Below are 12,378 nucleotides of genomic sequence, written 5' to 3'. Positions count from 1 at the left end.
AAAGATATGAATGCCGTAAATGCCTCAATCATGTTTTCTTCTTCGGAGGGAGCGCGTACTCCCCAATAAATATATGGATGTGATTAAATGTCGATTAATCATACATTCCTGCACGTCCCAAAAAAAAGAGCACGTTTATACGCAACATGAAAATCATTCAGTGATTTGTAATGGAAAATCACGGTTCGATGCAATGTTTAGGGGCAGCAACCGGCTTCCGGATCTTAGGGGGCAAAAATCTTCAAAGCCCCCCCAGCATCATTTAAAAAACAACAATTCTGACTTTTCTTTTGATGTTCATCACCTGATGAAACGAAGTTGTGTAATTTAAAAGGGATTCGAAGGTTTTACTGTCCTAAGAGATTTTCATATTCTGAGGTGTTATGTATACTGTACGTGTGCAGCCGGGTGAAATAATTTATTGTAGTGAGGAGAGGCGTGCGCAGAATCTTTGGGATCCTCCGTGGCCATGAAGGATGCATGCTCCACAAGAGGAGAAATGCGTGGGCTGTATTTGAAAAGGAGCTTTTGTATGATAATACAACACTATTGGCCTTCAAATGCCAAAGAATGAAGAAAAAAATAATTGTCCATGCAGTGAGTGGACTTGCATACAAAGCAGTGATAGTTCGGGTTAGGGATGGGCAATACATTGGATTTATTTCATTCGTCATTTTAAAAATCAAAGATTTGAAGGTGAGCTGAGTTATGAAATCAAGATTTTGCAAAAGTGACAGAATGTCGGATGGGTTCTTTACAATAAATGTTTACAAGAAGTACAACGATTTAATTGTACTTATTAAGAGTACTTATTTAGCCATTTTTCACTGTAAAATAATTCTTTGAACAAAAAAGTATATATACAAATGTAAAACTACATATTTGGGACTGGTTGATTTGATGACCAAACAATTTTTCAAGTACAATCAATTCTTAAAAAAATCACTTGCTGTTAACTGAAAATGATATAACGCGCTGAAGGCTCAGGTGACAACCAATCACAGCTCAGCTTGTGAACTTCACATAACCAGCAGGTCAGGTCCGAACTGTGAGCACAGGTGATGTCATTTTCTATCGACAGCAACTAGAAAAAGTGTTTTTAAATGTATTTATTGTAATAATTTTGTTAATACAATATTAGCTTTTTATTGTTAAAAATGCCAAAATAAATGCAACTATCCCTTCAGGCAAGACATACACAAGCTATGTTATACTTACATTAAAAATGAATTTTAAATCAGTATTTATTATTTTTGTCTGAACATGTTCCAGAGAATGCTTTTAAAAGTCAATTGATCCTTTAAAAATTGTTTGTTGACTTTATTTCTTCTATTGAGGATAAAATAGTTAAAATTGTAATAGTCCAGAATGACTGAAGAAAATTGACATTTTATTTTTGGCTTTGTCTCTTGAGCTAAAGTAAAGTTTGTTTGTTTTTTTTGGTAGCAATACTAGTCGCTTTTGTTGTCAACTTTTTCAGCTCGTTGTTGGAGAAAAGACCTGACAAGTTGAACATGTTGAATTCAGTTCAGCAACTCGTCAAGGGTTTTAGATTACGATATGACAAAGGATTGACTGTAGAGGGTACTATTTCAACGTATTCAAGTGACACCTGAATTCTCCGAACATTAAATCTCGAAGGTGTGGCAAAGTGCAAATCATCGAAATGATCAATTACCCATGAAGCCCTCTCCTGCAAACCTATTGAATTATTCAACTTGGCCAAATAATTACTCCAGCGGTCAGTGACTTTGATTTTATTGCTGTGGTGCGAACATGCCTCCAGCGCTTGAAGTGTGATTAAAATTCCGACCTGCGCATATATGTGGTGCGTCAGCACTGAGGAGGCTTTGTATTGTGTCCCTCACCGATGACGCGCACGACAGCCGTGGAGTGCACGCAGCCCCGCAGGTTGCAGGCGGTGCAGGTGTAAAGGCCCGCATCCTCCTCCCGAACGCGCTGGATGCTGAGCGTACGATTGGAGTCATGCAGCTGGATCCCTGCAAAGGGGCAAGTAATCAGGGACGGGGCTAGAACTTTTTAACTGAATAACTCGGCACATGAAAACAACAGTCTTAATTTTGCACATTTATACAGTAAATGCTGATTTTTCTTAGTCTATATGAATGGTATATGTTAAAATCTTATTTCACGAGTCAAATACCGGCAAGTAGTATAAGCCAGCGGTTCTCAAATAGGGGTATGTGAATGCACTTCAGGGTATAAGTGAGATTTTAACAGGGTTTTGACGAGGATTAGCAAATACACTTTAATGCTTTGTCGTTTACAGGAACAGTTCATTTGTGTTTTCAAATTAAGAGCAAATTAATTGGAACATGACATTTTGGTAAATTATGTTCTATTGACTCCATAGCAAAACTACATTATGCTTCTATTTTGCTGTTTTATATGGATATGGATTAGAGCTGCACAATTAATCGAATTAAAATCGCGATCACGACATTGGCTGCCACGATTAATTAAGATGATTCTCGGCGCTATTAACATTTAAAAAGTCAAGCACTTTTTTATTTTTTTAATACAAGTCAAATCAAGTACTTTTTCATCCTACCACCAGGGGCAATGTTTCGCACATGTTTGCATGACAATAGCTTTTCTCACTCTAAAATTATTTACCAGTGTGAAATGGCATTGCGTTTCTCTCCTGATTCCTATTACATACAGTGCTAGCTGTCAATTGAGACCCATTTTGAAAAATTTGAATAAATTTGGTCTGGAGAGAACAAAAATAAGATTTTGACTGCTAATTGATTGAAATTGCTTCAAAGTAAATAATCTGCTTGGTTCTACGTAAGCTTAATTTTTTTTCACTTGTTTGCACACAGCAATTAAGACAGCTGTGTTGCTCTGTGTGCCCGGTTTTTGCTATTATATACTTTATTTATTTATTTTAGTTTATTGTTTTTTTTTGTAAGTCTCAAGCCATGAAGGCTTGTTTACATACTATTTGTTTAAAAAAAAAGGCACAAAATTGACACGTTTAACCAAATATGTTGAATAATCGTGATTAATATTTGTGAGTTCAATATTGACCAAAATAATCGTGATTATTATTTTGGCCAATCATGCAGCCCTACTTTGAGCATACACACTCTATTTATATATGCACCAGAAAATGCTTCATTTGACATGATGCAATTCTCAGAACCAGAAATAAAACATTGTTACACAATCTAGCCACTTAAAGTTGCTAATTAAAATACGCCTAGAGATACCACTACAAGAGTAGTTTACAAAATGTCAGACATGGACTACACATCCAAAAGTGCTTTGTGCTGGTTCGAGGATACTTGGCTGAAAAAAATATTACACATGTGTTTCATCATTCAAAAAAAAAACAAAACACTGCAATAAGCAATGACCTGTCAGCCATGCTAGTGTATGAAAACAATCATCTTGCTCAACCCCTTGGAATTTCACATCAAAGAGGTGACACTAGGGAGCTGAAATTCCACCCAGATGGGGACAACATGTCAAAGTTAAAAATGGCAGGACCACTTAGTTATCACACTACCAGGAGTGTGCCATCCCTTAGGTAAAATACAGTAAGTAAAATCTTGACGAATTTGTCCAAAAAATGGATATAATACTGCACAAATGTTAATGCTCACAACAATCACCAACAATTTCACTGTTATAGTCTGTGCACGGCTTATTACTATCAACGCTCCCTCAAGCTGCGGCCACCATGTAGCTCCACCCCATGTAATGAGAAGCACGATATGAAACATTGTACGTTTTGAATGTGTTTTTACAATTCCCCAAACTCTCCCATCATTTGCTCACATACAGTATAGCTGTTTTTTTTTTTTTTCCAATGGTGCCCCAGCTTCAATCCATAATCATCATGCTCATATGCTATGTGTTGAAGCACATGCCCCCACAGACCTCCGAACCAAACTGTCACTCTCCTCCTTGTCGCCAACGGAGACAGGGGACATAGGGTTTTATGTGTGCGTGTGCACGTATGCCTTCATGCGCAATACACATCAGAGAAATAAATATTCAGCTCAAATAATGCGTCAGAGCAGGGGTGTCAAATGGATGGCCAGCGGGCAGAACCATCCGGCAAGGAGGTTTGATCCTCCCTGCAAAATTATTTTGTGAAGGATTACGGAAAATGAATAGGACTGAATGCATTAGGACTCCGTCCATAATAAAAAGACAAAAAATCTTACTTTTACAAGCAATTCCCAGATGAGCACTGTAACATACAAGCGGAAGTGACAAGTTGACACACTTGTGCAAAATAGCTTGCTGATCACTTCGCTGACAGAAAATAGAACACTACACAAGTGGTCACGTTAGCATTAGCATCTAGCTTTAACGTGCAATTGCTCAGGGCAGATACAAATCCTTCGATCGAAGAGATTTACAATGTGCGGGTGTCACCATCAGGCAATGAGCAGACAATCAGCTCTGGTCTGTGTTGCCTTATCGACAATCAATCTTGTTTTTCATTTCATTACTTTATTTATAGATCGGCAGTTAACGCACAGCCCTTCCGTATTTGACCTGACATCATAACTTCTTTTTATGAGTTTTCATATGTCATTACATGCCTGCCACCCAGTGTCCAAATTGAGACACTAAATGACCATTTTAGTCTGTTTAATTTTCTTTGCACTTCACTGCACTCCTTGAAAAAATGTTATCCAACCACATATTTTGATTAGGGCGTATTCCTTCCACTGGATATTTGTGGTTCATTGTATTGATTGATTTATTTTTTACATTAACTTATTCAATTTTAATTGATTATTATGTGTTCTATACAAAATATGTATTTTATGAACAAATGAAGAAAAAAAAATCACAGAATCTGAGGGGATAGTGTGTAAAATTAAGACCGTTTTTCATTACGGACAGCAGGAGGTACTCCAGGTGCTGCATTTACCATTGTCCGTAGCTAGAACAAACATGGCCGTCTTCGGAGAAGTGCCACCCTCTATATAATATAATTTAATGATAACTAGACCTAGGATTATATTTAAAACATACTGTTGGTCATTAAGAACACATTCATTTGCAAGTTTTGGAAATTTACAATAATTTAATTTATTCATTTTTAACGAAAAACAGTCTAAATTTTACACACTGGCCCTTTAAGGAAGCAATTTAAGGAAAAAAAATATATTGGGGTATATAGGGGACCAAAAGCAGGTTCTTTTACTTTATTCATCTTTATTTGTTTGTTTTTTTTTATATCTAGTTGACAAAAATATATTTATAAGGGACCAAAAAGCAAGTTCTTTTACTTTTTTCATCTTTATTTATTTTTATAACTAGTTGACAAAAATATATTTATAGTTGACTGCCGCGATATGCTAGGAATTGGGACCATACCAAAACACATAGCAAAATCGGCTTAAGTGACACTAATTGTTTTCAAGATACTATAAATGATTATTTTACCAGTCTCACCCACTTGAATAGATTTTTTCCCACCTGTGCTAAAATAAGTTGGACACCCCTGCATTAGAGGATGATGGGTGGACTACAAAAAAAAAGAAAAAAGCTAGTTGTTGATAACAATGCTGTATCACTTCTAGATCCAAGTGAGTGTTTTGATCTGAGCAATGTCCTAAAAAATGCAAAGTTGGACAACGTGGGTGTATAAGAGTGTGTGCAGATTGCTGGGTGGGCGATGAGGTGCTTTGTAAAAATATGCATTACCTTACCGCAGTGGATTTGTTGATTTACCAATAGTGGTATAGAATTAGATGGTTTATCAAGGCAAGGCTGAACTGTTTGTCCATCTTAAGAAGGTCACCTCTTGGCTCAAAACGGATGTCAAAAAGATGGACGGTGCCATTACCATTCCAGTGGCTGGACAGTTCGGTTCCAATGTGACAGCAAAGGTGAAAATAAATTTGAGTAATAAATTGAATGGGTCCTTGCACCATTCATCTTGGATGATTTACAGATATTGTTTTTGAATTGAGAGCGGAACAAGTGAAGTCAAATACGATTCAAGCTGAACTAACTTCAAACTTATTTTCAAATTGTTCAAAATCCCTGGAATTATATAAAAGTAACAATTTTATAATCCAGCAGATTATAGCCAGGCTGTATTTTTTTTTTCATTAGTTAAATTTCATTTTATTTGTATTTGTAGTTTTTAAATTGTAAGTTTTTTTTTTTTATGTTTTAACTTAGTTTTCATTAGTTTTAAGCTTTTCTATATACAGTATATGAGATCATTCTCAGTTATCAAGCAGAAATCTTAGGTCAATTTGGGAAATTTCTGTTATTTTTTTCATTTAAAAAAAAAAAAAAGACCAAAATGTCTCACTTTCTTTTAGAATGCATTGTTATTGGATGATCAAACATGCCGTTTATGGGGTCTTCTGACAAGTGGTTATTTTGGAGGTACAACGTTTCGCCTGGATGCCAAGAATATGAAACATTTGTGGCGTTTAAGAAAAGAAAAAAGGTCTTTTTAGCATAGCAGTACAGTACTACCGAAATAAAAAAATATTTTAAATAAACTACAAACTCTCATATATGGAATTAACTGAAAAAGATGAAAACATAGTTTTAGTACGTTTTATGAACGTAAAATGTCCTTTAGTTCATTAAAAATCACTCGTTTCTAGTTTAATATAAAAAGAGAAAAAAAAACAGCCAAATTAAAGCGTTCTGAATGACCATATTTTGAGTTTTTTTTAATTTTCTAAGTTTTTAATGATCAAATCAGAACAGCCCACGTTTCTTATTTTGAACCACTGCCATAGCAACAAAACAAAAACAAACCAAAAATGTTGATGACGTCAATTGACATCAATCGCGCTCCTTGGTAGGGTTGTTGACGTCTTTTCACGTCAATGGCGCTCAAAGTGTTAGCTATAATAACTTCATACAGAATTAAATAAAGGTACAGTAGACAACCTGCTATTCACGGGAGATAGGGACAGAGTCAATGCACAAACAGCGCAATTTCTTTCTTCAAATTGATGCCAAAAATATTTTTGTAAACTAACTACATTTTTACATATAGCCCCCTAAACGTAACATTTCTGAAATATTGAAAACCATATAAAGATGAAAAAGTTTGCCCTGTGAGATGCCTTGGCCTTTTGTATCCATACGAGTTTTCCAAAGTGAAAATGGACAGTGACAAAAGCGTCATTAAAATAACAAAGCCAGTGTGTTGTGAACAATGCAAACGCGTTGGCGCACCTGACATTTGGTGGAGCGGCTGGTTGTCTTTGAACCACGAGAGGTGAGGCAGAGGTCTTCCCTCCACGTCGCACTCCATGTGCAGCGATTCCGTCACGTTCACCGTCTGGTTGGTGAGACTGCGCTTGTAACGGGGCGCCTCGAGGCCTGAGTAAGAACGCACACGGATCAAAAACATCTGAGCGATTGAATTGGTGTGTAAAACACAGTACCAGTCAGGTAAAAAGTCGTATTAGCACATTTCTCAGTACAGCAGTCACATTGATTTTGTGCTTGAGTGTTAGTTAGCTGAGTTCGCTAGCTCAATGGTTCTCAACCTGTGAATAGATGTGACCCGTCTTTCAAAAACTGTGTGGGGCACGGATGACCCCAGGGAAAAGGCTTTGTTTTTGTCTGTAAAAGTCTTTTTATCAGTAAAAACCATATTTATAATCAGTGCGTCGAGTGGGGGAGGGCAAAGAGTTTTCTCTTTCCTAGGGGTGGCTTGGCGAAATATAATTGAGAAGCACTGCTTTAGCTATTAGTTGCATCATGTTCCAATCAATTGGCTCTTAACTCATTAAATCCCAAAGACTTATTTTTATGTTTTTTTTCAGGTCAAGACACTCAATTATTTCAATACTTTCTCAAGTATTTGGCTAAAAGTGAGTGTAAAATGACCTTTTTTTTCCCCTAGTACTTATTTACTTAATCCAAGTACACAATTACTTTAGTTTACCTAAAGTAATCAATCAGTACTAGCCGCAAATATTACTAAAGTAATCAATTACGTTAGCTAGCAAACTACAGTGGGCCCCGGGTTACGAGATTAATTCATTCCGCGTCGGTTCTGTGTAAGTCAGGGACGTTGTAACACGGGGGTCCACTGTACTTAAGTATGTTGCTGATTGCTTTTTTTAGGATTTACGCAAGACCAGTAAAGTAGTCTGGAAAACAAACTGTCGTCAAATATTCCACAACGTCAATTACTTTACTTAAGCACTTCACTCTTTTAGTGCCAAGTGCTATCGGAAAAGGAAATCTCTAGAGGACCAGCATATTTAGCATTTTCACTCATCTTTCAAAGCCGACAGCATATTGTGTGCTATGTCTATGTGATATTTGGTGCTATCATCCGTAAGATTGATTTGCATTCCTTTCTTTGAATTGCATGTGCTGTAATATCTCTGTTGTTAGTGTGGAAACACTGCCATCCAATGGTCACCGTTATCACTACAGTGCTCAGTCACTAGTTATCACTTTGTCAAGGGTGTCAGCTACTCTCCATACAAAAACATATTTGATGAGAATATTATTGTTATTACTAGTATTTTAAAAGACCTGAATTCTCATGGCTCTGAAAGAGTAAAAATGGTTTCAATTTCAAACTTGGAAAGTGATTTTATTAGTACTCAATTCCCTAAAAATGATTATTTACTGCTTTTGTTTATTACTTTTATTATTAAAAATACTTAAGTTCTTCATTCAGTACCAACCATTTTTAGACCCTTCTTTAGCCAAACACTTGAAAATTTTGAAAAAAGTACCTGGGATTGACTGTTTTAAACAACATGTAAAAATATGAGTTAATTTGAAAAGAAAACGGTATTGTTCCTTTCACATTATTAAAAAGCATAAAATTGTTTTTGTCGACGCTTATGAAAACCCTGTTAAACTACAGAGGAGACTTGTATAGAGCTCATTTATTTGAAATAATATATTTGAACAATCATTCATGCAATGCAGGTTCTAGATCGTGTACCAGAAGCATGGCGTTGTTGGTTTCTGAAGTGCCTCACTGTTATTTGGCCGCATCTACACCCAATTACCAAATAATTATTCACGCTGGCTTCACTGTAGTCAGCACGATGGCAGAGAGAGCAGAGGTGAAAAAACTCCCATTACATTACATCTCGCAAGCGCCCGAGCGAGGCACACATTATGTAGCTCAGCCCCGCGGCACCTCGGCTTGACTTTCAGCGCCGTCCACGCTACTTTTTTCATTATGCGAGCGCCGACTTGCGTGGGTCGCTCGATGCATCGGGATGCATTTGAAAGGCATGTCCACAGAGTGCTGTGCTTGCCGGGCGCATTTCATGATTACTTGCGTACACGGCACAGGAATGGTTAAGTCTGCGGGCGCCATCTCTTTTGTCCCTCACCTTTGACAGACATATATCTGAACAGACAATGTCTCTCTCCGCTCCGTCTGTTCTGAGCCTCACACACATAGTGACCCGCATCCTGCAGCTGTACGGCGGCTAGGGTGAAATCTAGGACCCAGCTGTTGGACGCTTTGTGGAAGATGAGTTGTCCGTCAAGGGCGTCGGCGTAGAGGTGCACGCTTCGGCACTCTTGCGGCTTTCCCTGCAGGGCGTGTGGGTCCAGGCGGTACCAGCGCAGATGCTCGTAGGTGTAATTGTCGGCGCTGCACCACAAAGACACCTTGTCTTGCTCCAGTGGATTTTCTGATGGATGCACATTCACGCTGAATCCCTCCGGGATGGCTGTGGCATACAAATAGAAATAAACGAAAAAATAAAACACTTCCTAGGGGACATCTCATGGAACATTTACTTTTTGTTTGCATATAAATGGTCACACTTATAAAGTGATTTTTCTATTGGGGGTTAAGTGTCTTGCTCAAGGGCACTTTGACATTGTAACAAGTTCATATTTTATCCATAATAATTATCACATTTATTAATGATGTACAATTAGTGATTCATTTAGTCATTTTTTGTATTATTTGTAGATGAAGAATGATTTAGTCATTTAAAAAAAAAACTAACTTGTTACTGTTAAAAATGGCTTAATAAATGGACTATCCCTTTAAGGTATTGAGCTAACATTGACTGGCATTTGGAAAATTTCCCAACAAAGGGCTCTGTTCCAGCTGAAGAAAAACTGCCTTCAAGCATGAGGCTGCCATCAGCATGCTTCACTGTAAGAGTAATGTTCTTTTGGTGATGAGCAAGGTTATGACTGAGCCAAAGAGACATTTTGAAAATGTGGCCACAAAGTTCATCCTTGATTTCATGGGACTATATCTAAATTCTCTAAGAAAAATGTGTTTCTGTCAGATTTCCCAGTACCCATCTGAAGCCAAAAAAAAAGCCTTAGGCTCACATTTTGGGTTGCAAATTGAACAATGTTATGAGTCAAACTATTGGACAGTTTTAAGTAAATTGCAGCAAAAATACCACAATTCTCCAAAATGAAGTCAATCAAAATAAACATTTGACCGTTTAATCAGCCAATTGGCCGATTATGACCCTTCAGACTGGCCAAAAATGATTACCGTATTTTCCCCACTATAAGGCGCACCGGATTATAAGGCGCTCCCTTAATTAATGACATATTTTAAATCGTTTTCCCTGTATAAGGCGCGCCGGATTATAAGGAGCACCCTCAATCAATGACATATTTTCAAACTTTTTCAATCACAATATAGCAATATTCAAAGTAATACCAATATATCATAATAACTCAATGTCATAATGACCAACCTTGTTCAACTGTAAACACACAAAAGAAACAGGTAAAGCTTACTTTATCAGTTTATTGCCCATCTACGGATCCCAATCTCAATATTCATCCATATATAAGGCGCACCGGATTATAAGACGCACCATCAGCTTCTTAAAAAACAATAAGGCTTTTAGGTGCGCATTATGGTGCGGAAAATACAGTATTTTAATGTTTGATCTTTATGTATGCCAACCTTTCATTGCAGTGACAATACAGGTAACATTGCTGTCATTAATTATAACACATAAATTCATACCTTAACATTGTATCCTCAAATATAAATCATGAAAATGTGATCCGGTGGGCTAGTCATTTAAAACAAAGCTACTTTTACATTTTCACAATCATTAGGTGAGCAATGCGAGGTAGCTGTGCAAACAATTGACCTGGATGTCACAACCTAAAAAAACAAAATCATAAAATACATATTGCAACATTAATTCAGCGTGAATGTGTTATGTCACATCTTCAACTGCTTGTAACACAAATAGAATCAAAGGCCTTTGATTCTATTTGATACTATAGAATAATTATTAATAATTATGAGAAATAATTGAAAAGGTATGAATCACTGACTATATTTAAAAAGATGTTCAAAATGTTCTTCTTAAATCTTTTTAAAACGGGGCTTTTCCTTTTCCAATCAAAGGAAACTCTGCGTTTGCAACAGTGTTCCACTCAATAATACATGTGTGTTCTTTGGCTGAAAAGGATTTTTCTGTTGAATTTTTTAAACGGCTCCATCCGAAGCTGTAAGCGCAAACAAATGCCGTATTCCTTCAACTGTCCTGGGCTTCAGAAAAACCGACACTTAAAACATTTCCCAGTAACACCAAAGCACACAGCATCCGTCAGCCGCAACCAGAGGGGGAAGGCGGGCATAACGTAGCCTACTCACCGGTTACATAGAAGTAAATGAGGCGTTCATCTTTGCCAACTTTATTCTCCGCAGAGCACTTGTACAGGAGAGAGACACTGGCGTTGCGAATTTGCAGCCGGCTGACGGTCTGCGGGTGAGACAAGGTGGAGGAGAGATGAAGTTAGCTGTCAAGCGCTTGTCTGAGCAGACACAAAGTTGATTGCGTTTTGACAGGTTAACACAAAGCAAACTTTGCTCGGTGACGAGTCAACACAGCTTGACTGCGTGCAGTTGTGCGCTATGTCGGTTGGGTTTTGTTTTCCCGCGGCCATTTCCCCTGCAGAAGTGAGGACGTGCACATGCGTGTGTTTACAAGTAACCCGCGCAGGAAGCCTGCAGAGGAAGACCCTTCTAAATATTTCTACTGTGGAAATGGGTTTTGATTGACAAATTTTGTTATGGAGCTCAGAAATTGAGGACGCGTTCACCCAAAATATCCCAGTTCACGGATCAGACTACTTATGTAAATCTTCTAGCTCACATGAGGGCTGGGCGATATGGCAGAAGAATCAAATCTAGATTTTTCTTCAGTCATTCTGGACAATGACTATTTTAATGGAATAAGTAAACTCAACAATCATTTAAAATTTGATTTGAAAAAAAGCTTGCTTCCACATCACGCTTGTAGTATTCTAGCCAAGGGATGGCGGACTCCTGGTAATGTGATAAATAAGTGGTCATGCCATGACAAACTTTGACGTGTTGTCACCTCTGGGTGAAATTTCAGCTCCCTAGTGTCTTCTTTC

The 12,378-nt window shown here is 37.5% G+C and overlaps 1 protein-coding gene across 1 annotated transcript in view; it reads right to left on the bottom strand.

The window, feature by feature from the left end:
* flt4 (fms related receptor tyrosine kinase 4) overlaps positions 1–12,378 on the bottom strand; it is an 86,101-nt gene that overhangs the window by 16,674 nt on the left and 57,049 nt on the right. Inside the window, exons 13-16 of the mRNA XM_088431399.1 lie at positions 11,612–11,720; positions 9,345–9,689; positions 7,204–7,350; positions 1,869–2,000 (exon numbers count right to left, since the gene is read on the bottom strand). Of these exons, the coding sequence (XP_088287525.1) occupies positions 1,869–2,000; positions 7,204–7,350; positions 9,345–9,689; positions 11,612–11,720 (733 nt within the window). The remainder of the gene's footprint in view (positions 1–1,868; positions 2,001–7,203; positions 7,351–9,344; positions 9,690–11,611; positions 11,721–12,378) is intronic.

Source organism: Hippichthys cyanospilos, chromosome 13 (assembly GCF_059441005.1).
Source record: "Hippichthys cyanospilos isolate Australia breed blue-spotted pipefish chromosome 13, RoL_Hcya_1.0, whole genome shotgun sequence".
NCBI lineage: Eukaryota > Metazoa > Chordata > Actinopteri > Syngnathiformes > Syngnathidae > Hippichthys > Hippichthys cyanospilos.
The sequence above is the reverse complement of the archived record's forward strand: the minus strand, read 5'-3'. Positions and strand labels throughout refer to the sequence as shown.